General features: G+C 48.6%; 1 protein-coding gene across 4 annotated transcripts in view; it reads left to right on the forward strand.

Moving 5' to 3' along the window:
• Window positions 1-13698, forward strand: part of SEPTIN6 (septin 6) — a 62841-nt gene that overhangs the window by 38283 nt on the left and 10860 nt on the right. For all 4 annotated transcript variants that reach the window (XM_054695580.1, XM_037512020.2, XM_054695581.1 and 1 more), the window contains exons 6-8: window positions 4160-4256; window positions 7699-7867; window positions 11825-11957. In XM_054695580.1, coding sequence (XP_054551555.1) covers window positions 4160-4256; window positions 7699-7867; window positions 11825-11957 — 399 coding nt within the window. The remainder of the gene's footprint in view (window positions 1-4159; window positions 4257-7698; window positions 7868-11824; window positions 11958-13698) is intronic.

A 13698-nucleotide genomic window follows, 5' to 3' on the forward strand; every position in this document is an offset into this window, starting at 1 on the left:
GAGGGGAACGATGGTCTGATCTCCCAACAGTAATTGAGGTGGTGGGACCAGAATAGAATAATTCAGGCTACTGGTATCATCAAATACTTTAAAATGTACCTACAGGCAGTCAAGGCAGACGTGAGACTGTGTAGGTAGCGAATCAGGGAACAGACTCCCAAGAGGAGGTTGGGACGAGTTCTGGATAGAGACTGACACTGGGTATCTGGCAAGCACCTCAGCAGAAGTCTCTTGGTTGAAGTTGGACTCCCATGAGGAGCCTGTCCCTGTCTCAGCAGCAGGTCTGTCTTGCATCTATCAAGGTGTCCTCTCTGGAGCCACATATATAAACTGTCCCCCGCCAGTCTCCTGCGCGGACCTGAAAAAGAAGCAGAAAACCTGGCTTGAGATTCAAATGCTGTGTGAGTGTGACTGGGGGGCTGACCTCCCTCCTCTGCTCAGACTCCATTCCAGGTGTCACAGCTGTCATCCTCTCGTGAGAGCAGAAAGAGGCCCAGAGCCTGGCCCTGTGATCGCCCGCCCTTCATGGTTAGCTGACTTCTAGCAGATGGCACCCTGGGTGGCTCCCGGCTAAAATGCAGTGTCCTCACTGCTCCCTGGGCAGATTTGGGCATGGAAGTTAGGGACCTGGCCAACCCGTTTAACCTTTCAATATGTCATTTGCCCCAAATCACGCATGAGGTTTATAATAACCACCCTGTACGGCCCTTGTGAGAATCAAGTGAAATCTGCCTCGGAGTCCTTGGGAATGATATCCTTGCATATACTTATCAGAATAGACTTTGATGCCCATTGCAAAGGAGTGTGCCGTGGGAGGTCTCGGGAGCCCTCTGGAGCTGCCTTGGCGGGGCCTATGTGTTTTTGAGTGGGGAGGGAGAAAAAGACAGCAATTAAGGAAGAGGGGAAGCAAGTGACCCTGTCATTCCAGCTAACTATGTTTTTCGGAGATAAAAATAACAGAGCCAAGGGAATGCCGACATTTTTGATGCCTTATTCTCTTCTTAGATTTTTTTTTCTTCTTCCCGCTTGAGCCCAGAGAAGTTCTTCTCTCTTCACACCCCGCCCTCCTCCTCCGTCACTTTCAGCTGAGCGCCCAGAATATGCGAGAAGGATACAACTCGATTTCTCTTTCTCACCTCCTCCCTCAGTCTAGCTGTCTGCCATCACTGCCCCTTGGCTCTCTTGTGTCTCATGACCCAAGCTTTGGGGTCTCTGCATGAAAGGAAACATTTTCCCAGAATGTTTAGGGGTGGCTTTGAGGCACCCAACATGTCTTAGGTCCCTAAGTGGGAAAGACTTGTGCCCAGATGACCCCCTCCTACAAAGCCAGCTGTCATGTGTTTCGAGGTGCTTGGTCCTTGAGCAGGGTTTTTGGGAATTCAGTGACTACCTGTACCAAGGTGTCCATGGCCAACTATCCCTACCAGGGCCGATGAAGCTTTTCTACCTCCACCCTTTGCCCACTTTCCATCCCCATAACCTCCTCTTTTTCTGTCCCATGTCGCTGTTTCAAGGACAGTCAGCAGAGCGGGAACGGGTGAGAGAATACCTGAGATGAGAGAGGCTAATGGGGGAGCCACTCCGCTGGGTGATCAAGCACTTTGGGGGGTTAGTGGATGTCCTGGAGCTGAGCTCCTGAATAAGACTTGTGTTTTCCCACTCTGAAACACCTTCGCGGGTGCAGCTAAGAGAATGGAGAGGAAGGATTGGTTGTGAAAAGAGCCTGCAGATTAAAACAAAAACCCGGGTTTGCTGTGGTTCTTCATGAATGGACCTGCCTCCTGTCATCTGACCTTACACAAACAACTCATTGCAAGGTGTAGCTTGTTGTCCTCCCTGGTTAGACAACAGGGGTGGGCTTTGAAGCCAGACAGACCTGGCTTCTACCCCTAGCTCTGCCCCTCACTACTGGGTGTCTGTTGGCAAGTCACTTAATCCATTGTGACCTCAGTTTCTCTTCTATAAAAGAGGGATCATAAGAATACCCCCCTCATAGCATGGCTGCCAAGATTCAATGAGATTTTGGGAAACAAAACAAAGGGTCAGATAAAAACCAAACCAATAACAAAAGCTAGATAGAAATCTGACTGTAGAATTGAAGCTCCCAGAGGGGGAGAGGGAAAGAGGGAGCCAAATGGAGAGGGGCCACAAAGGACTATGGTGGTGGAATATAGTGCCTTGGTGGCAAGTGTGGTGTGGTAACATACACCCAAAGAGGTGTGAACCTATACCTCTAAATCACATACAGTGCTGTAAACCGATGTTACCTCAATATTTTTTTTTTTAATTCAATAAGATAGCACAGAGCCCCTGGGGCATAGTACATTGAACCGAATAAATTGCTGCTGCTGCTAATGCCAATTCTGTAGCTGCCAACACTGTTAGTACAGTCGCTCCCACCTTCTCAGTGTAGCTGCTTTGACTTCCCACCACATTAGCTACTCCCTTCTCTGTGTTCCTCCAGCCCTCAAGCCTCTGTTGATCATCCGGACCATCTTATTATATTATGGCTGTCGGTGTGCCTTCCCCCCCTGCCAGAGCAGGCACTCTCCAGGGACAGGCTCTGAGCTTTTTCAACTTTGTGTTCGTCTTAATGCCTAGCACACTGTAGGAACTCGGTAAATATTTGTAGAATGGAGGAATGAGCAAAATGGGTCAGAATACCTGCAATCAAGACCTGTGTCTCCAAGCAGGCAAAGAAAGCTTGTTCTAGTGGACTTTTTGCTTGTTGGTATAAAACCCTTTGGGGTAAAATCCCACCTGGCATCACCTGATTTTTATTTTTATTTATTTTTTTAAAGATTTATTTATTTATGCGTACAAGAACTGGGGTACAGACCAGAGGTGTGAGGGGTGAGAGGAGTCACCAGAGACAGAGTGGGAAACAGAGCAGGTGGACTGACTGAAATACACTGCTGAGGGGAGCAGCAGACGAGGCAGGAGGGGTCTGCTGCACTATGTGGGTTTCCTCCCCAGCTTCAGTGGCTGCATATAGCTTCATAGGCTGCATCTTAATCCCTTGTGCCACCAGGGAGGCCCTCACCTGATTTTTAAAGATTTATTTATTTATGCATACAAGAGCTGGGGTACAGGCCAGAGATGCGGGGGGTGAGAGGATTCACCAGAGACAGAGTGGGGAGCAGAACAGGCAGGCTGACTGAAATACACTGCTGAGGGGAGCAGCAGGCGTGATAGGAGAGGTCCACCAGGGAGGCCGCTCACCTGATTTTTAAACAATTTTTATCCAGTGGTTCCATTTGGCCAAGGGGTCACTCAGCACCTGGACAGCTCCTTGTGGAGCTGGGTGCTGTGTTTCCCAGACCCCATACTACCAATTGGGAGCAGCTGCTGCTTCTGTGACCCACAAAGCCTTCACCAGCCAGCCCAGTTCCTCCTCCTTGTAAGCACCAAGTTCATACTCCTCTTTGTACATTCCCTTCCTTTCCTCTACTCTTTCCAGGGCCCTGTACCTACTGTGTGCGGGATACCAGACCATACATTTGAGCTCCTGGTCTTATGCTGTCTTCTGTGATTTTGGGTATGAATGTTGGCTTCCCCAACAAGATTGTAAGCTCCTGGAGGGCGAGAGACTATGACTTCTACTTCTTTTGTCTCCCTTACAGCACCTGAAACAGAACCCAGCATAGTAATAGGCATGTGCATAAATACTTGGGAACTTGACTTGTAGGCTCAAGAGTTCAATGTGTGCTCTTGCTCCACAGAAGGATGAGAGCAAGTAGGGCACAGCCCAGTCCCTGTGTGATTTCAGTATTATACCTGTTCTCTAGACTCACACTGGTTCCCCTTCAGCCTCTCTTCCCACTTCCCTCCTTCAGAAAGGCTGTTACCCTCAGCAGCTGTGAATACTGAAGAGACAGTTCATCTGTGTATCTGCTTCTTATTCTGCTTATTTTCTCTTTGTTCCCTCTGCATTCAGCCTTGTCATTGTTACCTTCTGTTGTGACTTTCCTAAAGGCAGAAGGTTGGGCTAGGCCTCGCATCCCCACACAGCTCCAGAGTTTAATAAATGCCTCTTGACGTTGACATGAGGAACTCTGCAACATGAGACCTGAGGCCCCTGACATGAGCAGCAATTGCATTGTGGGATGTGGACAGTCCTTCTGCCGAGTTCTGAGCTTTTGTTTGCCTTCTGTTTTAGGCCCACCTGCCATTTGCTGTCATCGGCAGCACAGAGGAACTGAAGATAGGCAACAAGATGATGAAGGCCCGGCAGTACCCGTGGGGCACAGTGCAGGGTAAGTGAGTCTCCAGTAGAGGGGCTGCACTCGGGGAACCCCTCCTGTCTGTCTCCAGTCATTGAGTGATCCGCCTCACATTTGTGTCCAGTTGCTGTTCATTTGACTTAGGCTGCAAACAGCAACAGGGGTCATCAGCAGGCAAACTCCAGCTCCAGACCTGGTTTCTCTGCCATGAGCAAGCTCTCCTTGACTGTCCTAGAGAAAACATTCCTAAAACAAAAACAAATGTACCTGGTAGGAAAGAGTCTGTGAGAAGGCATATATACCTGCCCAAGCGGACCAGGAGACAAACAAGAACCTTCCCGGTAGTGTTATTTGTAACAGCCAATAACCAGACATAGTCCACATAGCCATTAAAAATAGCTTGGACAAAGTGTGGAATATTCAAATCACTGGATGTTATACAGCAGCACAAGGGAATGGACTCTAGCTACTTCTACATGAATGCACCCCAGAAACATAACATTGAGCTAAATAAGTCACAGAAAAATACCCGCTGTGTGATTCCATTCTATGAATTCCAAAAGCAGACAAAACAAAACGAGATAAATGCCTTTAGGAGTTCATATGTAAGTGGCAAAGCTATAAAGAAAACAAAGGAGGGCCTCCCCGGTGGCACAGCGGTTAAGCACTGGGCTGCGAAGCTGCCTGCAGCCTCTGTAGCGCCGGTTCGATCCCCAGCCACGGGGTGAGGGTCCCACATGGCACGCAGACCTCTCCTGCCGCCCGCTGCTCCCCTCAGCAGTGTATTTCGTCAGTCTGCCTGTTCTGTTCCCCGCTCTGGCTCTGGTGAATCCTCTCACCCTCCCGCGCTTCTGACTGTACCCAGTGCTTGTATAAATAAATAAATAAATATTTTTTTTTTAAAAAAAAAAGCACTCAAGATTATGTTTGCATATGTAGCTGTGTAATATAGGGTAAAAAGATATAGAAAAAATCAAAAAAAAAAGAAAAGAAAACAAAGGAATGATAAACCCCTACCTCCGGAGAGTGCTTAAGTCTTGTTGCGGGAAGGAGAGCATGAGAACTAGAAGGGACACTGGGGACTTCTGAGGTTTTGGTAGTGTTTCACCTGACTGTTTTGTTTTGAAATTTAGGTTGAAAAAAAATTTAGGTTGCATGTACACACTTCATGCACTCTTGTGTGTATAATTATGTTTGCAATTTAAAAACAAGTAATGTTGTGTATTTATATTCAGAAGAAAGTTCCCTCTGTGCTCTGCCAGGCATGTGTTAAGGTAGCCCCAGACTAGTCGTTTCTGTGGATAAAATACAGCTTAGGGCACTGCCTTGGGTCAAAAAGGCATCAGCTCTCGGGTTGTGGGGGCACCGTGTGTGAGGAGACTGGTTCACTGTCAACTCCTCCCTGCCGATGAGCAAACATCTGAAAGCTGTGGGAAGTTGTCCACATTGCAGAGACTGGTATGCTTTAGGCCACCCTGGATACCCTGAAGCTATAACCGGGGTTCCTCAGGCTGGATCACAACTGGTAAACACAACTGGACTAGGTTTTGGTCTGCTCTGACGTCTGGGGCTGGGAACACTGTGCTCGGAATATTTGCCAATGGCTTCTGTCGGGCCTGGCAAGGAATGTATGGATCTGAGAGAGTAGAGGCCCATGACATGGTTCCAAAAACTTCCTCCCACTGAGGTCGCCCCAGATCTAACCAACAAAGGGGGTTTGGAAATCTGGGTTCAGTGATGTATGTAAATGAGGAAGAAGCTGTGTATTGCCAGCGACCACCGTTTGGAGACAGACGAGGTAATGTTGCAGGCAGATGCGATTTTTAGTAGTAGCTTATGTTCTGTGACAGCCGAGGGCTTTGGCCCAAAGGCAATGAGCTTATGCACAGCTGATATGTGAGCCCTTTGGGAAGATTATTCTGATGACCGCCAGGCAGTCTGCTGCATGCCCAGCCCTTCCACCACACCTGCCATCCTACCTCTGCTCCCCGCTCCTGAAAGACAGCAGCATCTGGGGTGACTGTGCCTGTTCATTATCTCAGAAACCACTGTCCCTACATCATTAAGACAGACACCCCTATTCTGACACAGTGGAGTCAGGCCTGGAGACACTTGCCAGAGCCCTGCTCACGACCTTATGATGTCCCAGCCACAAGTCCACCTTGTATGACTTAGGGCCACATCTCTGCCCTTCTTGGCCGTTGCCCAAGGTACAGACCTTCACTGTGCTCTTTTGAGGAGGCCAGAAGGCGGGGTCCACTATGTCCTAGTAACCATCGCTGCTGTCAACCCACCCTCTACAAAACACCTCCTTTTAGTCCTCCCCTGGTGGCGCAGTGGTTGAGCACTGGGTTGCGAAGCTGCCCGCAGCCTCTGCAGCGCCGGTTCGATCCCCAGCCGCCGGGCGAGGGTCCTACATGGCGGCGCACAGACCTCTCCTGCCGCGCTCGCTGCTCCCCTCAGCAGTGTACTTCAGTTCTTCTGCCTGTTCTGCTCCCTGCTCTGGCTCTGGTGAGTTCTCTCACCCTCCCGCGCTTCTGACTGTACCCAGTGCTTCTATAAATAAATAAATAAATTTCTTTAAAAAAAAAAAAAAAAAAACACCTCCTTTGATGGCTTCTACCATCCAGATGGACCACAGGTGGAGGCGTGGTCCACAGCCCTCTTTGTCACCAGTCTGTTGGTGTCTCAATGTGTTCCCCTTATTCACTGGGGACGTTGGTACCTGGTCACTGCCTTTGCTGCTCCCCTAGTGTGTCTGGATTTCGATCTTAACTCTGCAACTTGCTAGCTGTGAAGCCTGCCTAACCTCATGGAGACTTTGCAGGAACCACTCCCTTCCCTGTGTGATAAAATCTGATTCCTCCTGCAAGAGGTATCTTAAGGGTTGTCTCTTTGGCTAACTCTTTGGTGTCCCAGGAGTCCTTAGGCCCCCTCTTCTGAGATTTCATTGCCCTGTAGACAATCTGCACCTCCATTTTCAGGAGTTTTGCATGGTATTATAGCTGTCTATTTGCATCCATCTTTCCACTGACCTGTAAGCTCCAGAGGGCAGGGCTCTGTGACGTTTCTGAATTCCCAGGACCTCATAGGAACAAGGATTCCACAAATATGTCTTGAACCATTGGCTGAATGTGTGCACACCACTGTCATACAAGTGGTACAAAGGAGCATGCCTGCCTGTCAGTGTCTGCTGAATTTGTGTTGAGACGCTGCTGACTGTCTTCTTAGGGATTCCCCCACACACACACACACTCCAGATGATGTTTATTGAAGTAAAGTAGGTTTACATCTTTGTATCTGCTCTGGGAGTTATAGATTCAAACCTCCACAAATGTGTACTTTCACACCCTGCCCACGACCAGTGCCCCCACAATCCTCCACCGTGTTCCCTTGGGCCTCTTCCCTCGCCCACTCCCACGCCATCACCCTCCCTCTCTGGCCTTCCTTTCACTATCCACCCCCTATTATGCAGTTGAAAATGAGGCCCACTGCGATTTTGTGAAGCTGCGGGAGATGCTGATTCGGGTCAACATGGAGGACCTGCGGGAGCAGACCCACAGCCGGCACTATGAGCTGTATCGCCGCTGTAAGCTGGAGGAGATGGGCTTCAAGGACACTGACCCCGACAGCAAACCTTTCAGGTACCTCTCCTGCCAGCCCAGCCCAGCTGAACCCACCCAGGGAGTGCTGGAAGCCTTGCCCTGGAGCATTTACAGGGGCCGCCGGACACAGTAGCTGAGACCTAGAGCCACAGGGCTGTCACTGGGCTGGTCCAGGTACCTGTCCCCTCTCTACCTGTGTACACCTGCTAGGGAGCTGGGGCAGGGTGCGCTTGTAAGCACCGCTGCCCTGCTTGTAACAGTAATGCCGGGGCGGGGGAGTGACAGAGGATCAGCAAGGTCAGTAGCCTCACTGACCCCCCTCCAGCCCCCACTACATGGTTGCTGCTGTCTGCTGTGCCAGAGGGGGGCCCTGAGCTGGGACCTTGCAGCTGACACATGCAGTTTGTGCCTATTCTTTGCCCCCCACTTTCTTCGTCAGGCTCCTGTTGTTCTGTCAGGGTTCCAGTCCAGTCCGTATCTTCCTCCTCATCAAAAACCAGTTGGGACAAGGAACCAGTTGTACATGTGCCGAAGAACTTCAGGCTTCATTGACTGAATGTTTTCATTCAAGTGCAAGTTTTGTTTTGACCACCGGGAGTTAAGCATCATCATGTGCTTAAATCAGAATCGAAGATGCTCTCCGAGAAGAGGAATGGTTCTGAAAGCAGTTGATTCTGATTTTAACTCTGCAGATAGGAGCCATAGGCCTCGTCAGGGTGTCTCATCTGTATGCATGATGCATGACATTGGCCTTGCATTTTAAATACCATGTGGTGCCCTTTCCTGGAGCTCAGTCTCCTTTCAGGAAATGTCAGGCCTCTATCAACAAGCAAAAGGAATGCTTGTGCGCTAAGAAGCCTTTCAAATAGCCTCTGAGATCCATGGTGCCTCTTCACGGCAGTAGGCCAGCCTGCAGGCAAAGCATAGCCAATTCTTTGGGGCTGCCTCGTTCTGGAGGGGCAGACTCACCTCCCTTCCTCGACAGGGGCTGCTGGAGCTCCTGGGCTAGGGGAAGGCCTGCCTGTCTTTCTGGCAAATACCCCTTACCTTTTCTCTCCCTTGCCTCCCATAGCTCTAATCTGCATGTATGGAGGGAGAGTGTCCCTCCACCTGCTCATCCAGCCCCCTCCCTCCTCCTGCATCCTCAGCTCTCTTTCCACACCTTCGCCCCCTGCACTCCCCTGCTGCTCCTTTCCAAGCTGCATGTGCAATTTTCACCCCAGAGAAACTTCTCCCTTAACGCTGCTCTTCCTCCTAGGTCTGCCCTGGCCAAAGTTAGACCCTCATGGGAAAGAGAAGGCATTGTTTTACAAGTTCATTGGTCTGTCCCTACCGCTCCACCGGAAGGCCTCTCTCCAAGGGCAGCTCAGGGCCAAATACAGGGTGTTCTCTGAATCCCATCTTTTTTTTAATTAATATTTTATTTTATATAATTCTTACATCATTTTTCATTTTTGCACAATGTGTGCATTTTCATTTTGGTTATATTCCCCATACAATTGCACCCCCCTTATTTTGATCCTAGTCCTTCCTCTCCCCCCCGCCCCCATAGTGTGTCTCTGGTTTATAGTTGCTTGTTGATTTTGATTTTTACTTTGTATTAATTAGCCTTTTTCCTGGTCCCTTATTTAGGTTTTCTAAATTCCTGCTATGAGTGAGACCATCCAGTATTTTTCTTTTTCTTTCTAACTTATTTCGCTGAGCATGATCCCTTCTAGCTCCATCCATGTTGCGGCAAACTGCATGTGTTTATCTTTTTGATTGCTGAGTAATATTCCATGGTGTATATGTACCACATCTTCTTGATCCAGTCATCTATTTTTGGGCATTTGGGTTGCTTCCAAAGCTTAGCTATTGTAAACAGTGCTGCTATAAACATAGGGGTGCAGGTGCCCTTTGGAATTAATGTTTCTGTGTCCTTTGGGTAAATACCTAGGAGTGGAATTGCTGGATCATATGGAAGCTCTATGTTTAGTAGGTCCAGAAATCTCCACACAGCTCTTCATAGTGGTTGGACCAGTTTGCACTCCCACCAGCAGTGCAGGAGAGTTCCTTTTTCTCCACAACCTCGCCAACATTTGTTGTTGCTATTTTTTTAATATGTGCCATTCTCACTGGTGTAAGATGGTATCTCATGGTAGTTTTGATTTGCATTTCCCTGATGACAAGTGATGTTGAACATTTTTTCGAATCCCATCTTTTTTTGTTCTCTTTAATCTCAACTCAACATTTGACACCGTCCCACTGTATCCTTCCTGAAATTCTCTCTGCCTTGGCTTTGCTAGTACTGCTCTGGTTGGTTTCCCTCCTGTCTGGATACTCTTTCTCATCCCCATTTGCAAGCTCTTTTTCCTCAGCTTATCCTGAACTCTTTGTGCACCCCAGGATTCTTCCCAGCACCTCAGCTCCTTTCCCTCTCTTTTGAATTTGTGGCTGGCTTTTTCTACTCTTACTAACTACCACCTAGAAAAAGATGACTCCTAAACTAACACCTGACTTTTGAGCTCCAAACCCATTGACCCAAGAGCATGCTGGATGTTTTCACTTGGACATCTTAGAGTTGACTTGCTGAATCTCAAGCTGTCTAACATGGTATTCGTCTTCTTCCCTCTGAAACTTTTTCTTTTGATTGTTCAATATTTTATTTATTTTGAAATGGTATATGCATATATATAATTTTTATTTTTATTATTATTATTATTTTTAATTTTATATATTTTTTACATCATTTTTTTTCATTTTCGCATAATGTATTCATTTTCATCTTGGTTACAGTCCCCATACAATTCCCAACCCCCTTTGTTTTAGGAGGAGTCAAAGATGATGATGCTAGGGTTTTAGCCCAGGCTACCCAGTGGATGGCAGTACCACAAACAGCAACAGGAAACACCGGAGAAAAAATATGTTTCATCTCGGATAATATTTTTTCTCCAGTGTTCCCTGTTGCTGTTCATAGTACTGCCATCTACCGGGTTCCCTGGGCTAAAACCCCAGCATCATCATCTTTGACTCCTCCCAAGTCCTAGGAGTTTGGCTTCCTTTACTGTCCCTTAAGTTCCCCCCAGGCTTATCCACCCTGCCATCAGCCCTTAACATTAAGTGGATTGTTGGCAAGTCTATTCTTCAATCTACAGCCTTTCTCACTTTCAAATCGGATCAAGCAGGTTTCATGCTTAAAACCCTGAGGTGGATGAATGTCCAGGTCTTTACTATGGCATCCAAGGCCTGTATTCCATCTCCCACACCTCTCCAGCTTGCACCAGCCTCTGCAGCCATGTTGGGTGATGCCGGACCCCCAAGTACTCCATTCTTTCCCCATATATGCTTTTCCATGGACTGTACTCTTTGAGTACAGTCAAAGAATTCTTCCTCTTCTTCACCAGGTGGACTCCTGTTTATTGAAAACTAAGTCCAGGCTGAATGTTTTCACTTGGACAGCCCAGACTCCGAGTGCCTTGATAGGAGGCACAGTGGCTGTTGGCTCTACCTGTCGAGGGACTGGCATGTCACTGTTCCTGTGTCGAGCACAGGGTGCAGTGTCATAGGCTGTTTGTTGACCTAGATCATGGCTGTGTTGAGTTACAGACAGGACCTGGCAGCAGAGTGCAGTAGAAGGATCCAGATTAGGAGACTAGAGACCCAGTTTCTGGTCGAAGCTCTGCCTCTAGCTGTGTGAAACTCAGCCAGAGCCAGTCTCATCACCTCTGCGGGTCTGTGTCCTCATCTGTGAAATAAGGATTGAGAAGCAGATGCTGTCAGTCTCTCCTAGCTCCCAACATCTCTCCAGTTCACCTGGCCTCCCCATCCCTGATAAGTAACCCCATGTCCGTGCCGTCACAGCCCAAGCCAGCTGCCCTAGCTCTGTGGTTCTGTTGGTGCTCCTCTCCCCGAACTGGGGAAGGGTGGATGGAGAACCCAGGGAGGATCACTGGGACCAGTTTTCATCGAATGGGAGCCATTCTGAAGGTGGGGAAATTAACTCGACTGTGTTTGCAGTTTACAGGAGACGTATGAGGCCAAAAGGAATGAGTTCCTAGGGGAGCTGCAGAAAAAAGAAGAGGAGATGAGACAGATGTTCGTCCAGAGAGTCAAAGAGAAAGAAGCTGAACTCAAAGAAGCAGAGAAAGAGGTAAATGTGCACCTGTGTGCCAGGCAGGAAGGAAAAGGAAACTAAATTTAGGTAAGAATGGGCCTCACAGAGAGCCCTTTCTTCTTGATCGTGCCTTCCCCAAGGCTGGATGTTTTCTCATTGAATTGCGCTGTCCCCTATGGTAAGCACTAGCCATAGTTGGCTATTTAAGTTTAAATTAGATAAAATCTGAAATTCAGTTCCCAAGTTGTGTTGGCCACATTTCGAGTGCCCAGTCCCCATCCAACAAATGGCTATCATCTTTAGGAGTACTGATAAAAAATCATTGCTAGAAAGTTCTATAGGGCAGCGCTTGCTAAAGAGTTAAGACCTAACATAGTCCCTTGAGGACAGGGGCAGGCTGATTCTTTTTCCTCTTCCTGGGAGTTTGGAGCTCAGTGGGGACTGTTGATCACGTCCTTGGTTGTCCTCCCCATCCTACCTTCTCTGATGACCACAGGGAAAGATGGCTCAGGCAATCCACAATACCTAACCCAGTGATAGCTAGGGCAGTTCCCCATCTCTTGGATATTCTGTTCTATTTCACATTACAGAAACATCTGCGTGACTCTAGTGGGTCTTTAAACAAAGTTCGATGGTCTCTCCGGGGTGTCATTACTTCAGCCATGCCTGATAAAGTGCAGTTAGTTCTCTAACCATGGCCTTGCTTCCATGGTTGCCTGACCAGTTCGCCTACAGATGCCCAATTAATTGACCTCAGCTCCAGTTTGGGTCATGTCAGCAACTGCTTCACCTCTCTGGGGCTCAAACCCATAAAGAAGAGAAGCACTTCATTCCTTCCCAAGTCTCTTCCTTTAATCTGCTGTTACTCTCTGGAGTTAATCACCAAAGCCCGTGGCAAGAGTATTGATTTATTTTACTTTCCTTTTTCAAAAGAAAAAGGTCACCCAGGACTTTTAGGAGGGAAGGGGAGGGAGTCTTAAAGGTAAATGAATGAAAAGCCGATGGACCAAAGCCAGGTTAAAGCAAAGATCGGTGGAGCTTCCACTGTCCCGTCCCAAGTGACTAGTAAAAACTGGTTTATACAGCCAGTCCATCAGGCACCACACCTGGGTAAGTGGCAGACCCAGATACCGAGGGGACTAGGAGACCTGACCCCCTTTACGGTGTGCTAGAAGTGTTACAGAATCCTAAACTCTCTTCTGGAACCTCAAAAGAAAGTGAAATTCCACATGGTCTGCTCTGACTATTCAGGGTAGTTTATCACGCTCGAGTACGTGACCACCTAGATCCCCGCTCCCTGATCTGCTCATCACAATGGCATGCCAGAGTAGCCAGAGTATTCTTGCTCTTTTCCTTTGGGTGTCTTGCTGTACTCAGGGCTACTGAAGTTTTCCCCTTGGTCAAGGCTGAGATCTCCACACTCAATCCATTTTATAAAATTATTTTGTCTTGGGCCTCCCCGGTGGCGCAGCGGTTGAGCGCTGGGTTGCGAAGCTGCCCGCGGCCTCTGCGGCGCTGGTTCCATCCCCGGCTGCTCCCCGGCCACCAGAGGAGGGTCCCACATGGCGCGCAGACCTCTCGCTGCGGCCCGGCCACCAGAGGAGGGTCCCACATGGCGCGCAGACCTCTCCTGCCGCCCGCTGCTCCCCTCAGCAGTGTACTTCGGTCCTTCTGCCTGCTCTGCTCCCCGCTCTGGCTCTGGTGAATTCTCTCACCCTCCCGCGCTTCTGACTGTACCCAGTGCGTGTATAAACAAAAACAAACAAACAAATAAATA

The sequence above is a fragment of the Talpa occidentalis genome, unplaced genomic scaffold (genome assembly GCF_014898055.3).
Source record: "Talpa occidentalis isolate TD23 unplaced genomic scaffold, MPIMG_talOcc4v2.1 talOcc4.15, whole genome shotgun sequence".
Classification (NCBI taxonomy): Eukaryota; Metazoa; Chordata; class Mammalia; order Eulipotyphla; family Talpidae; genus Talpa; species Talpa occidentalis.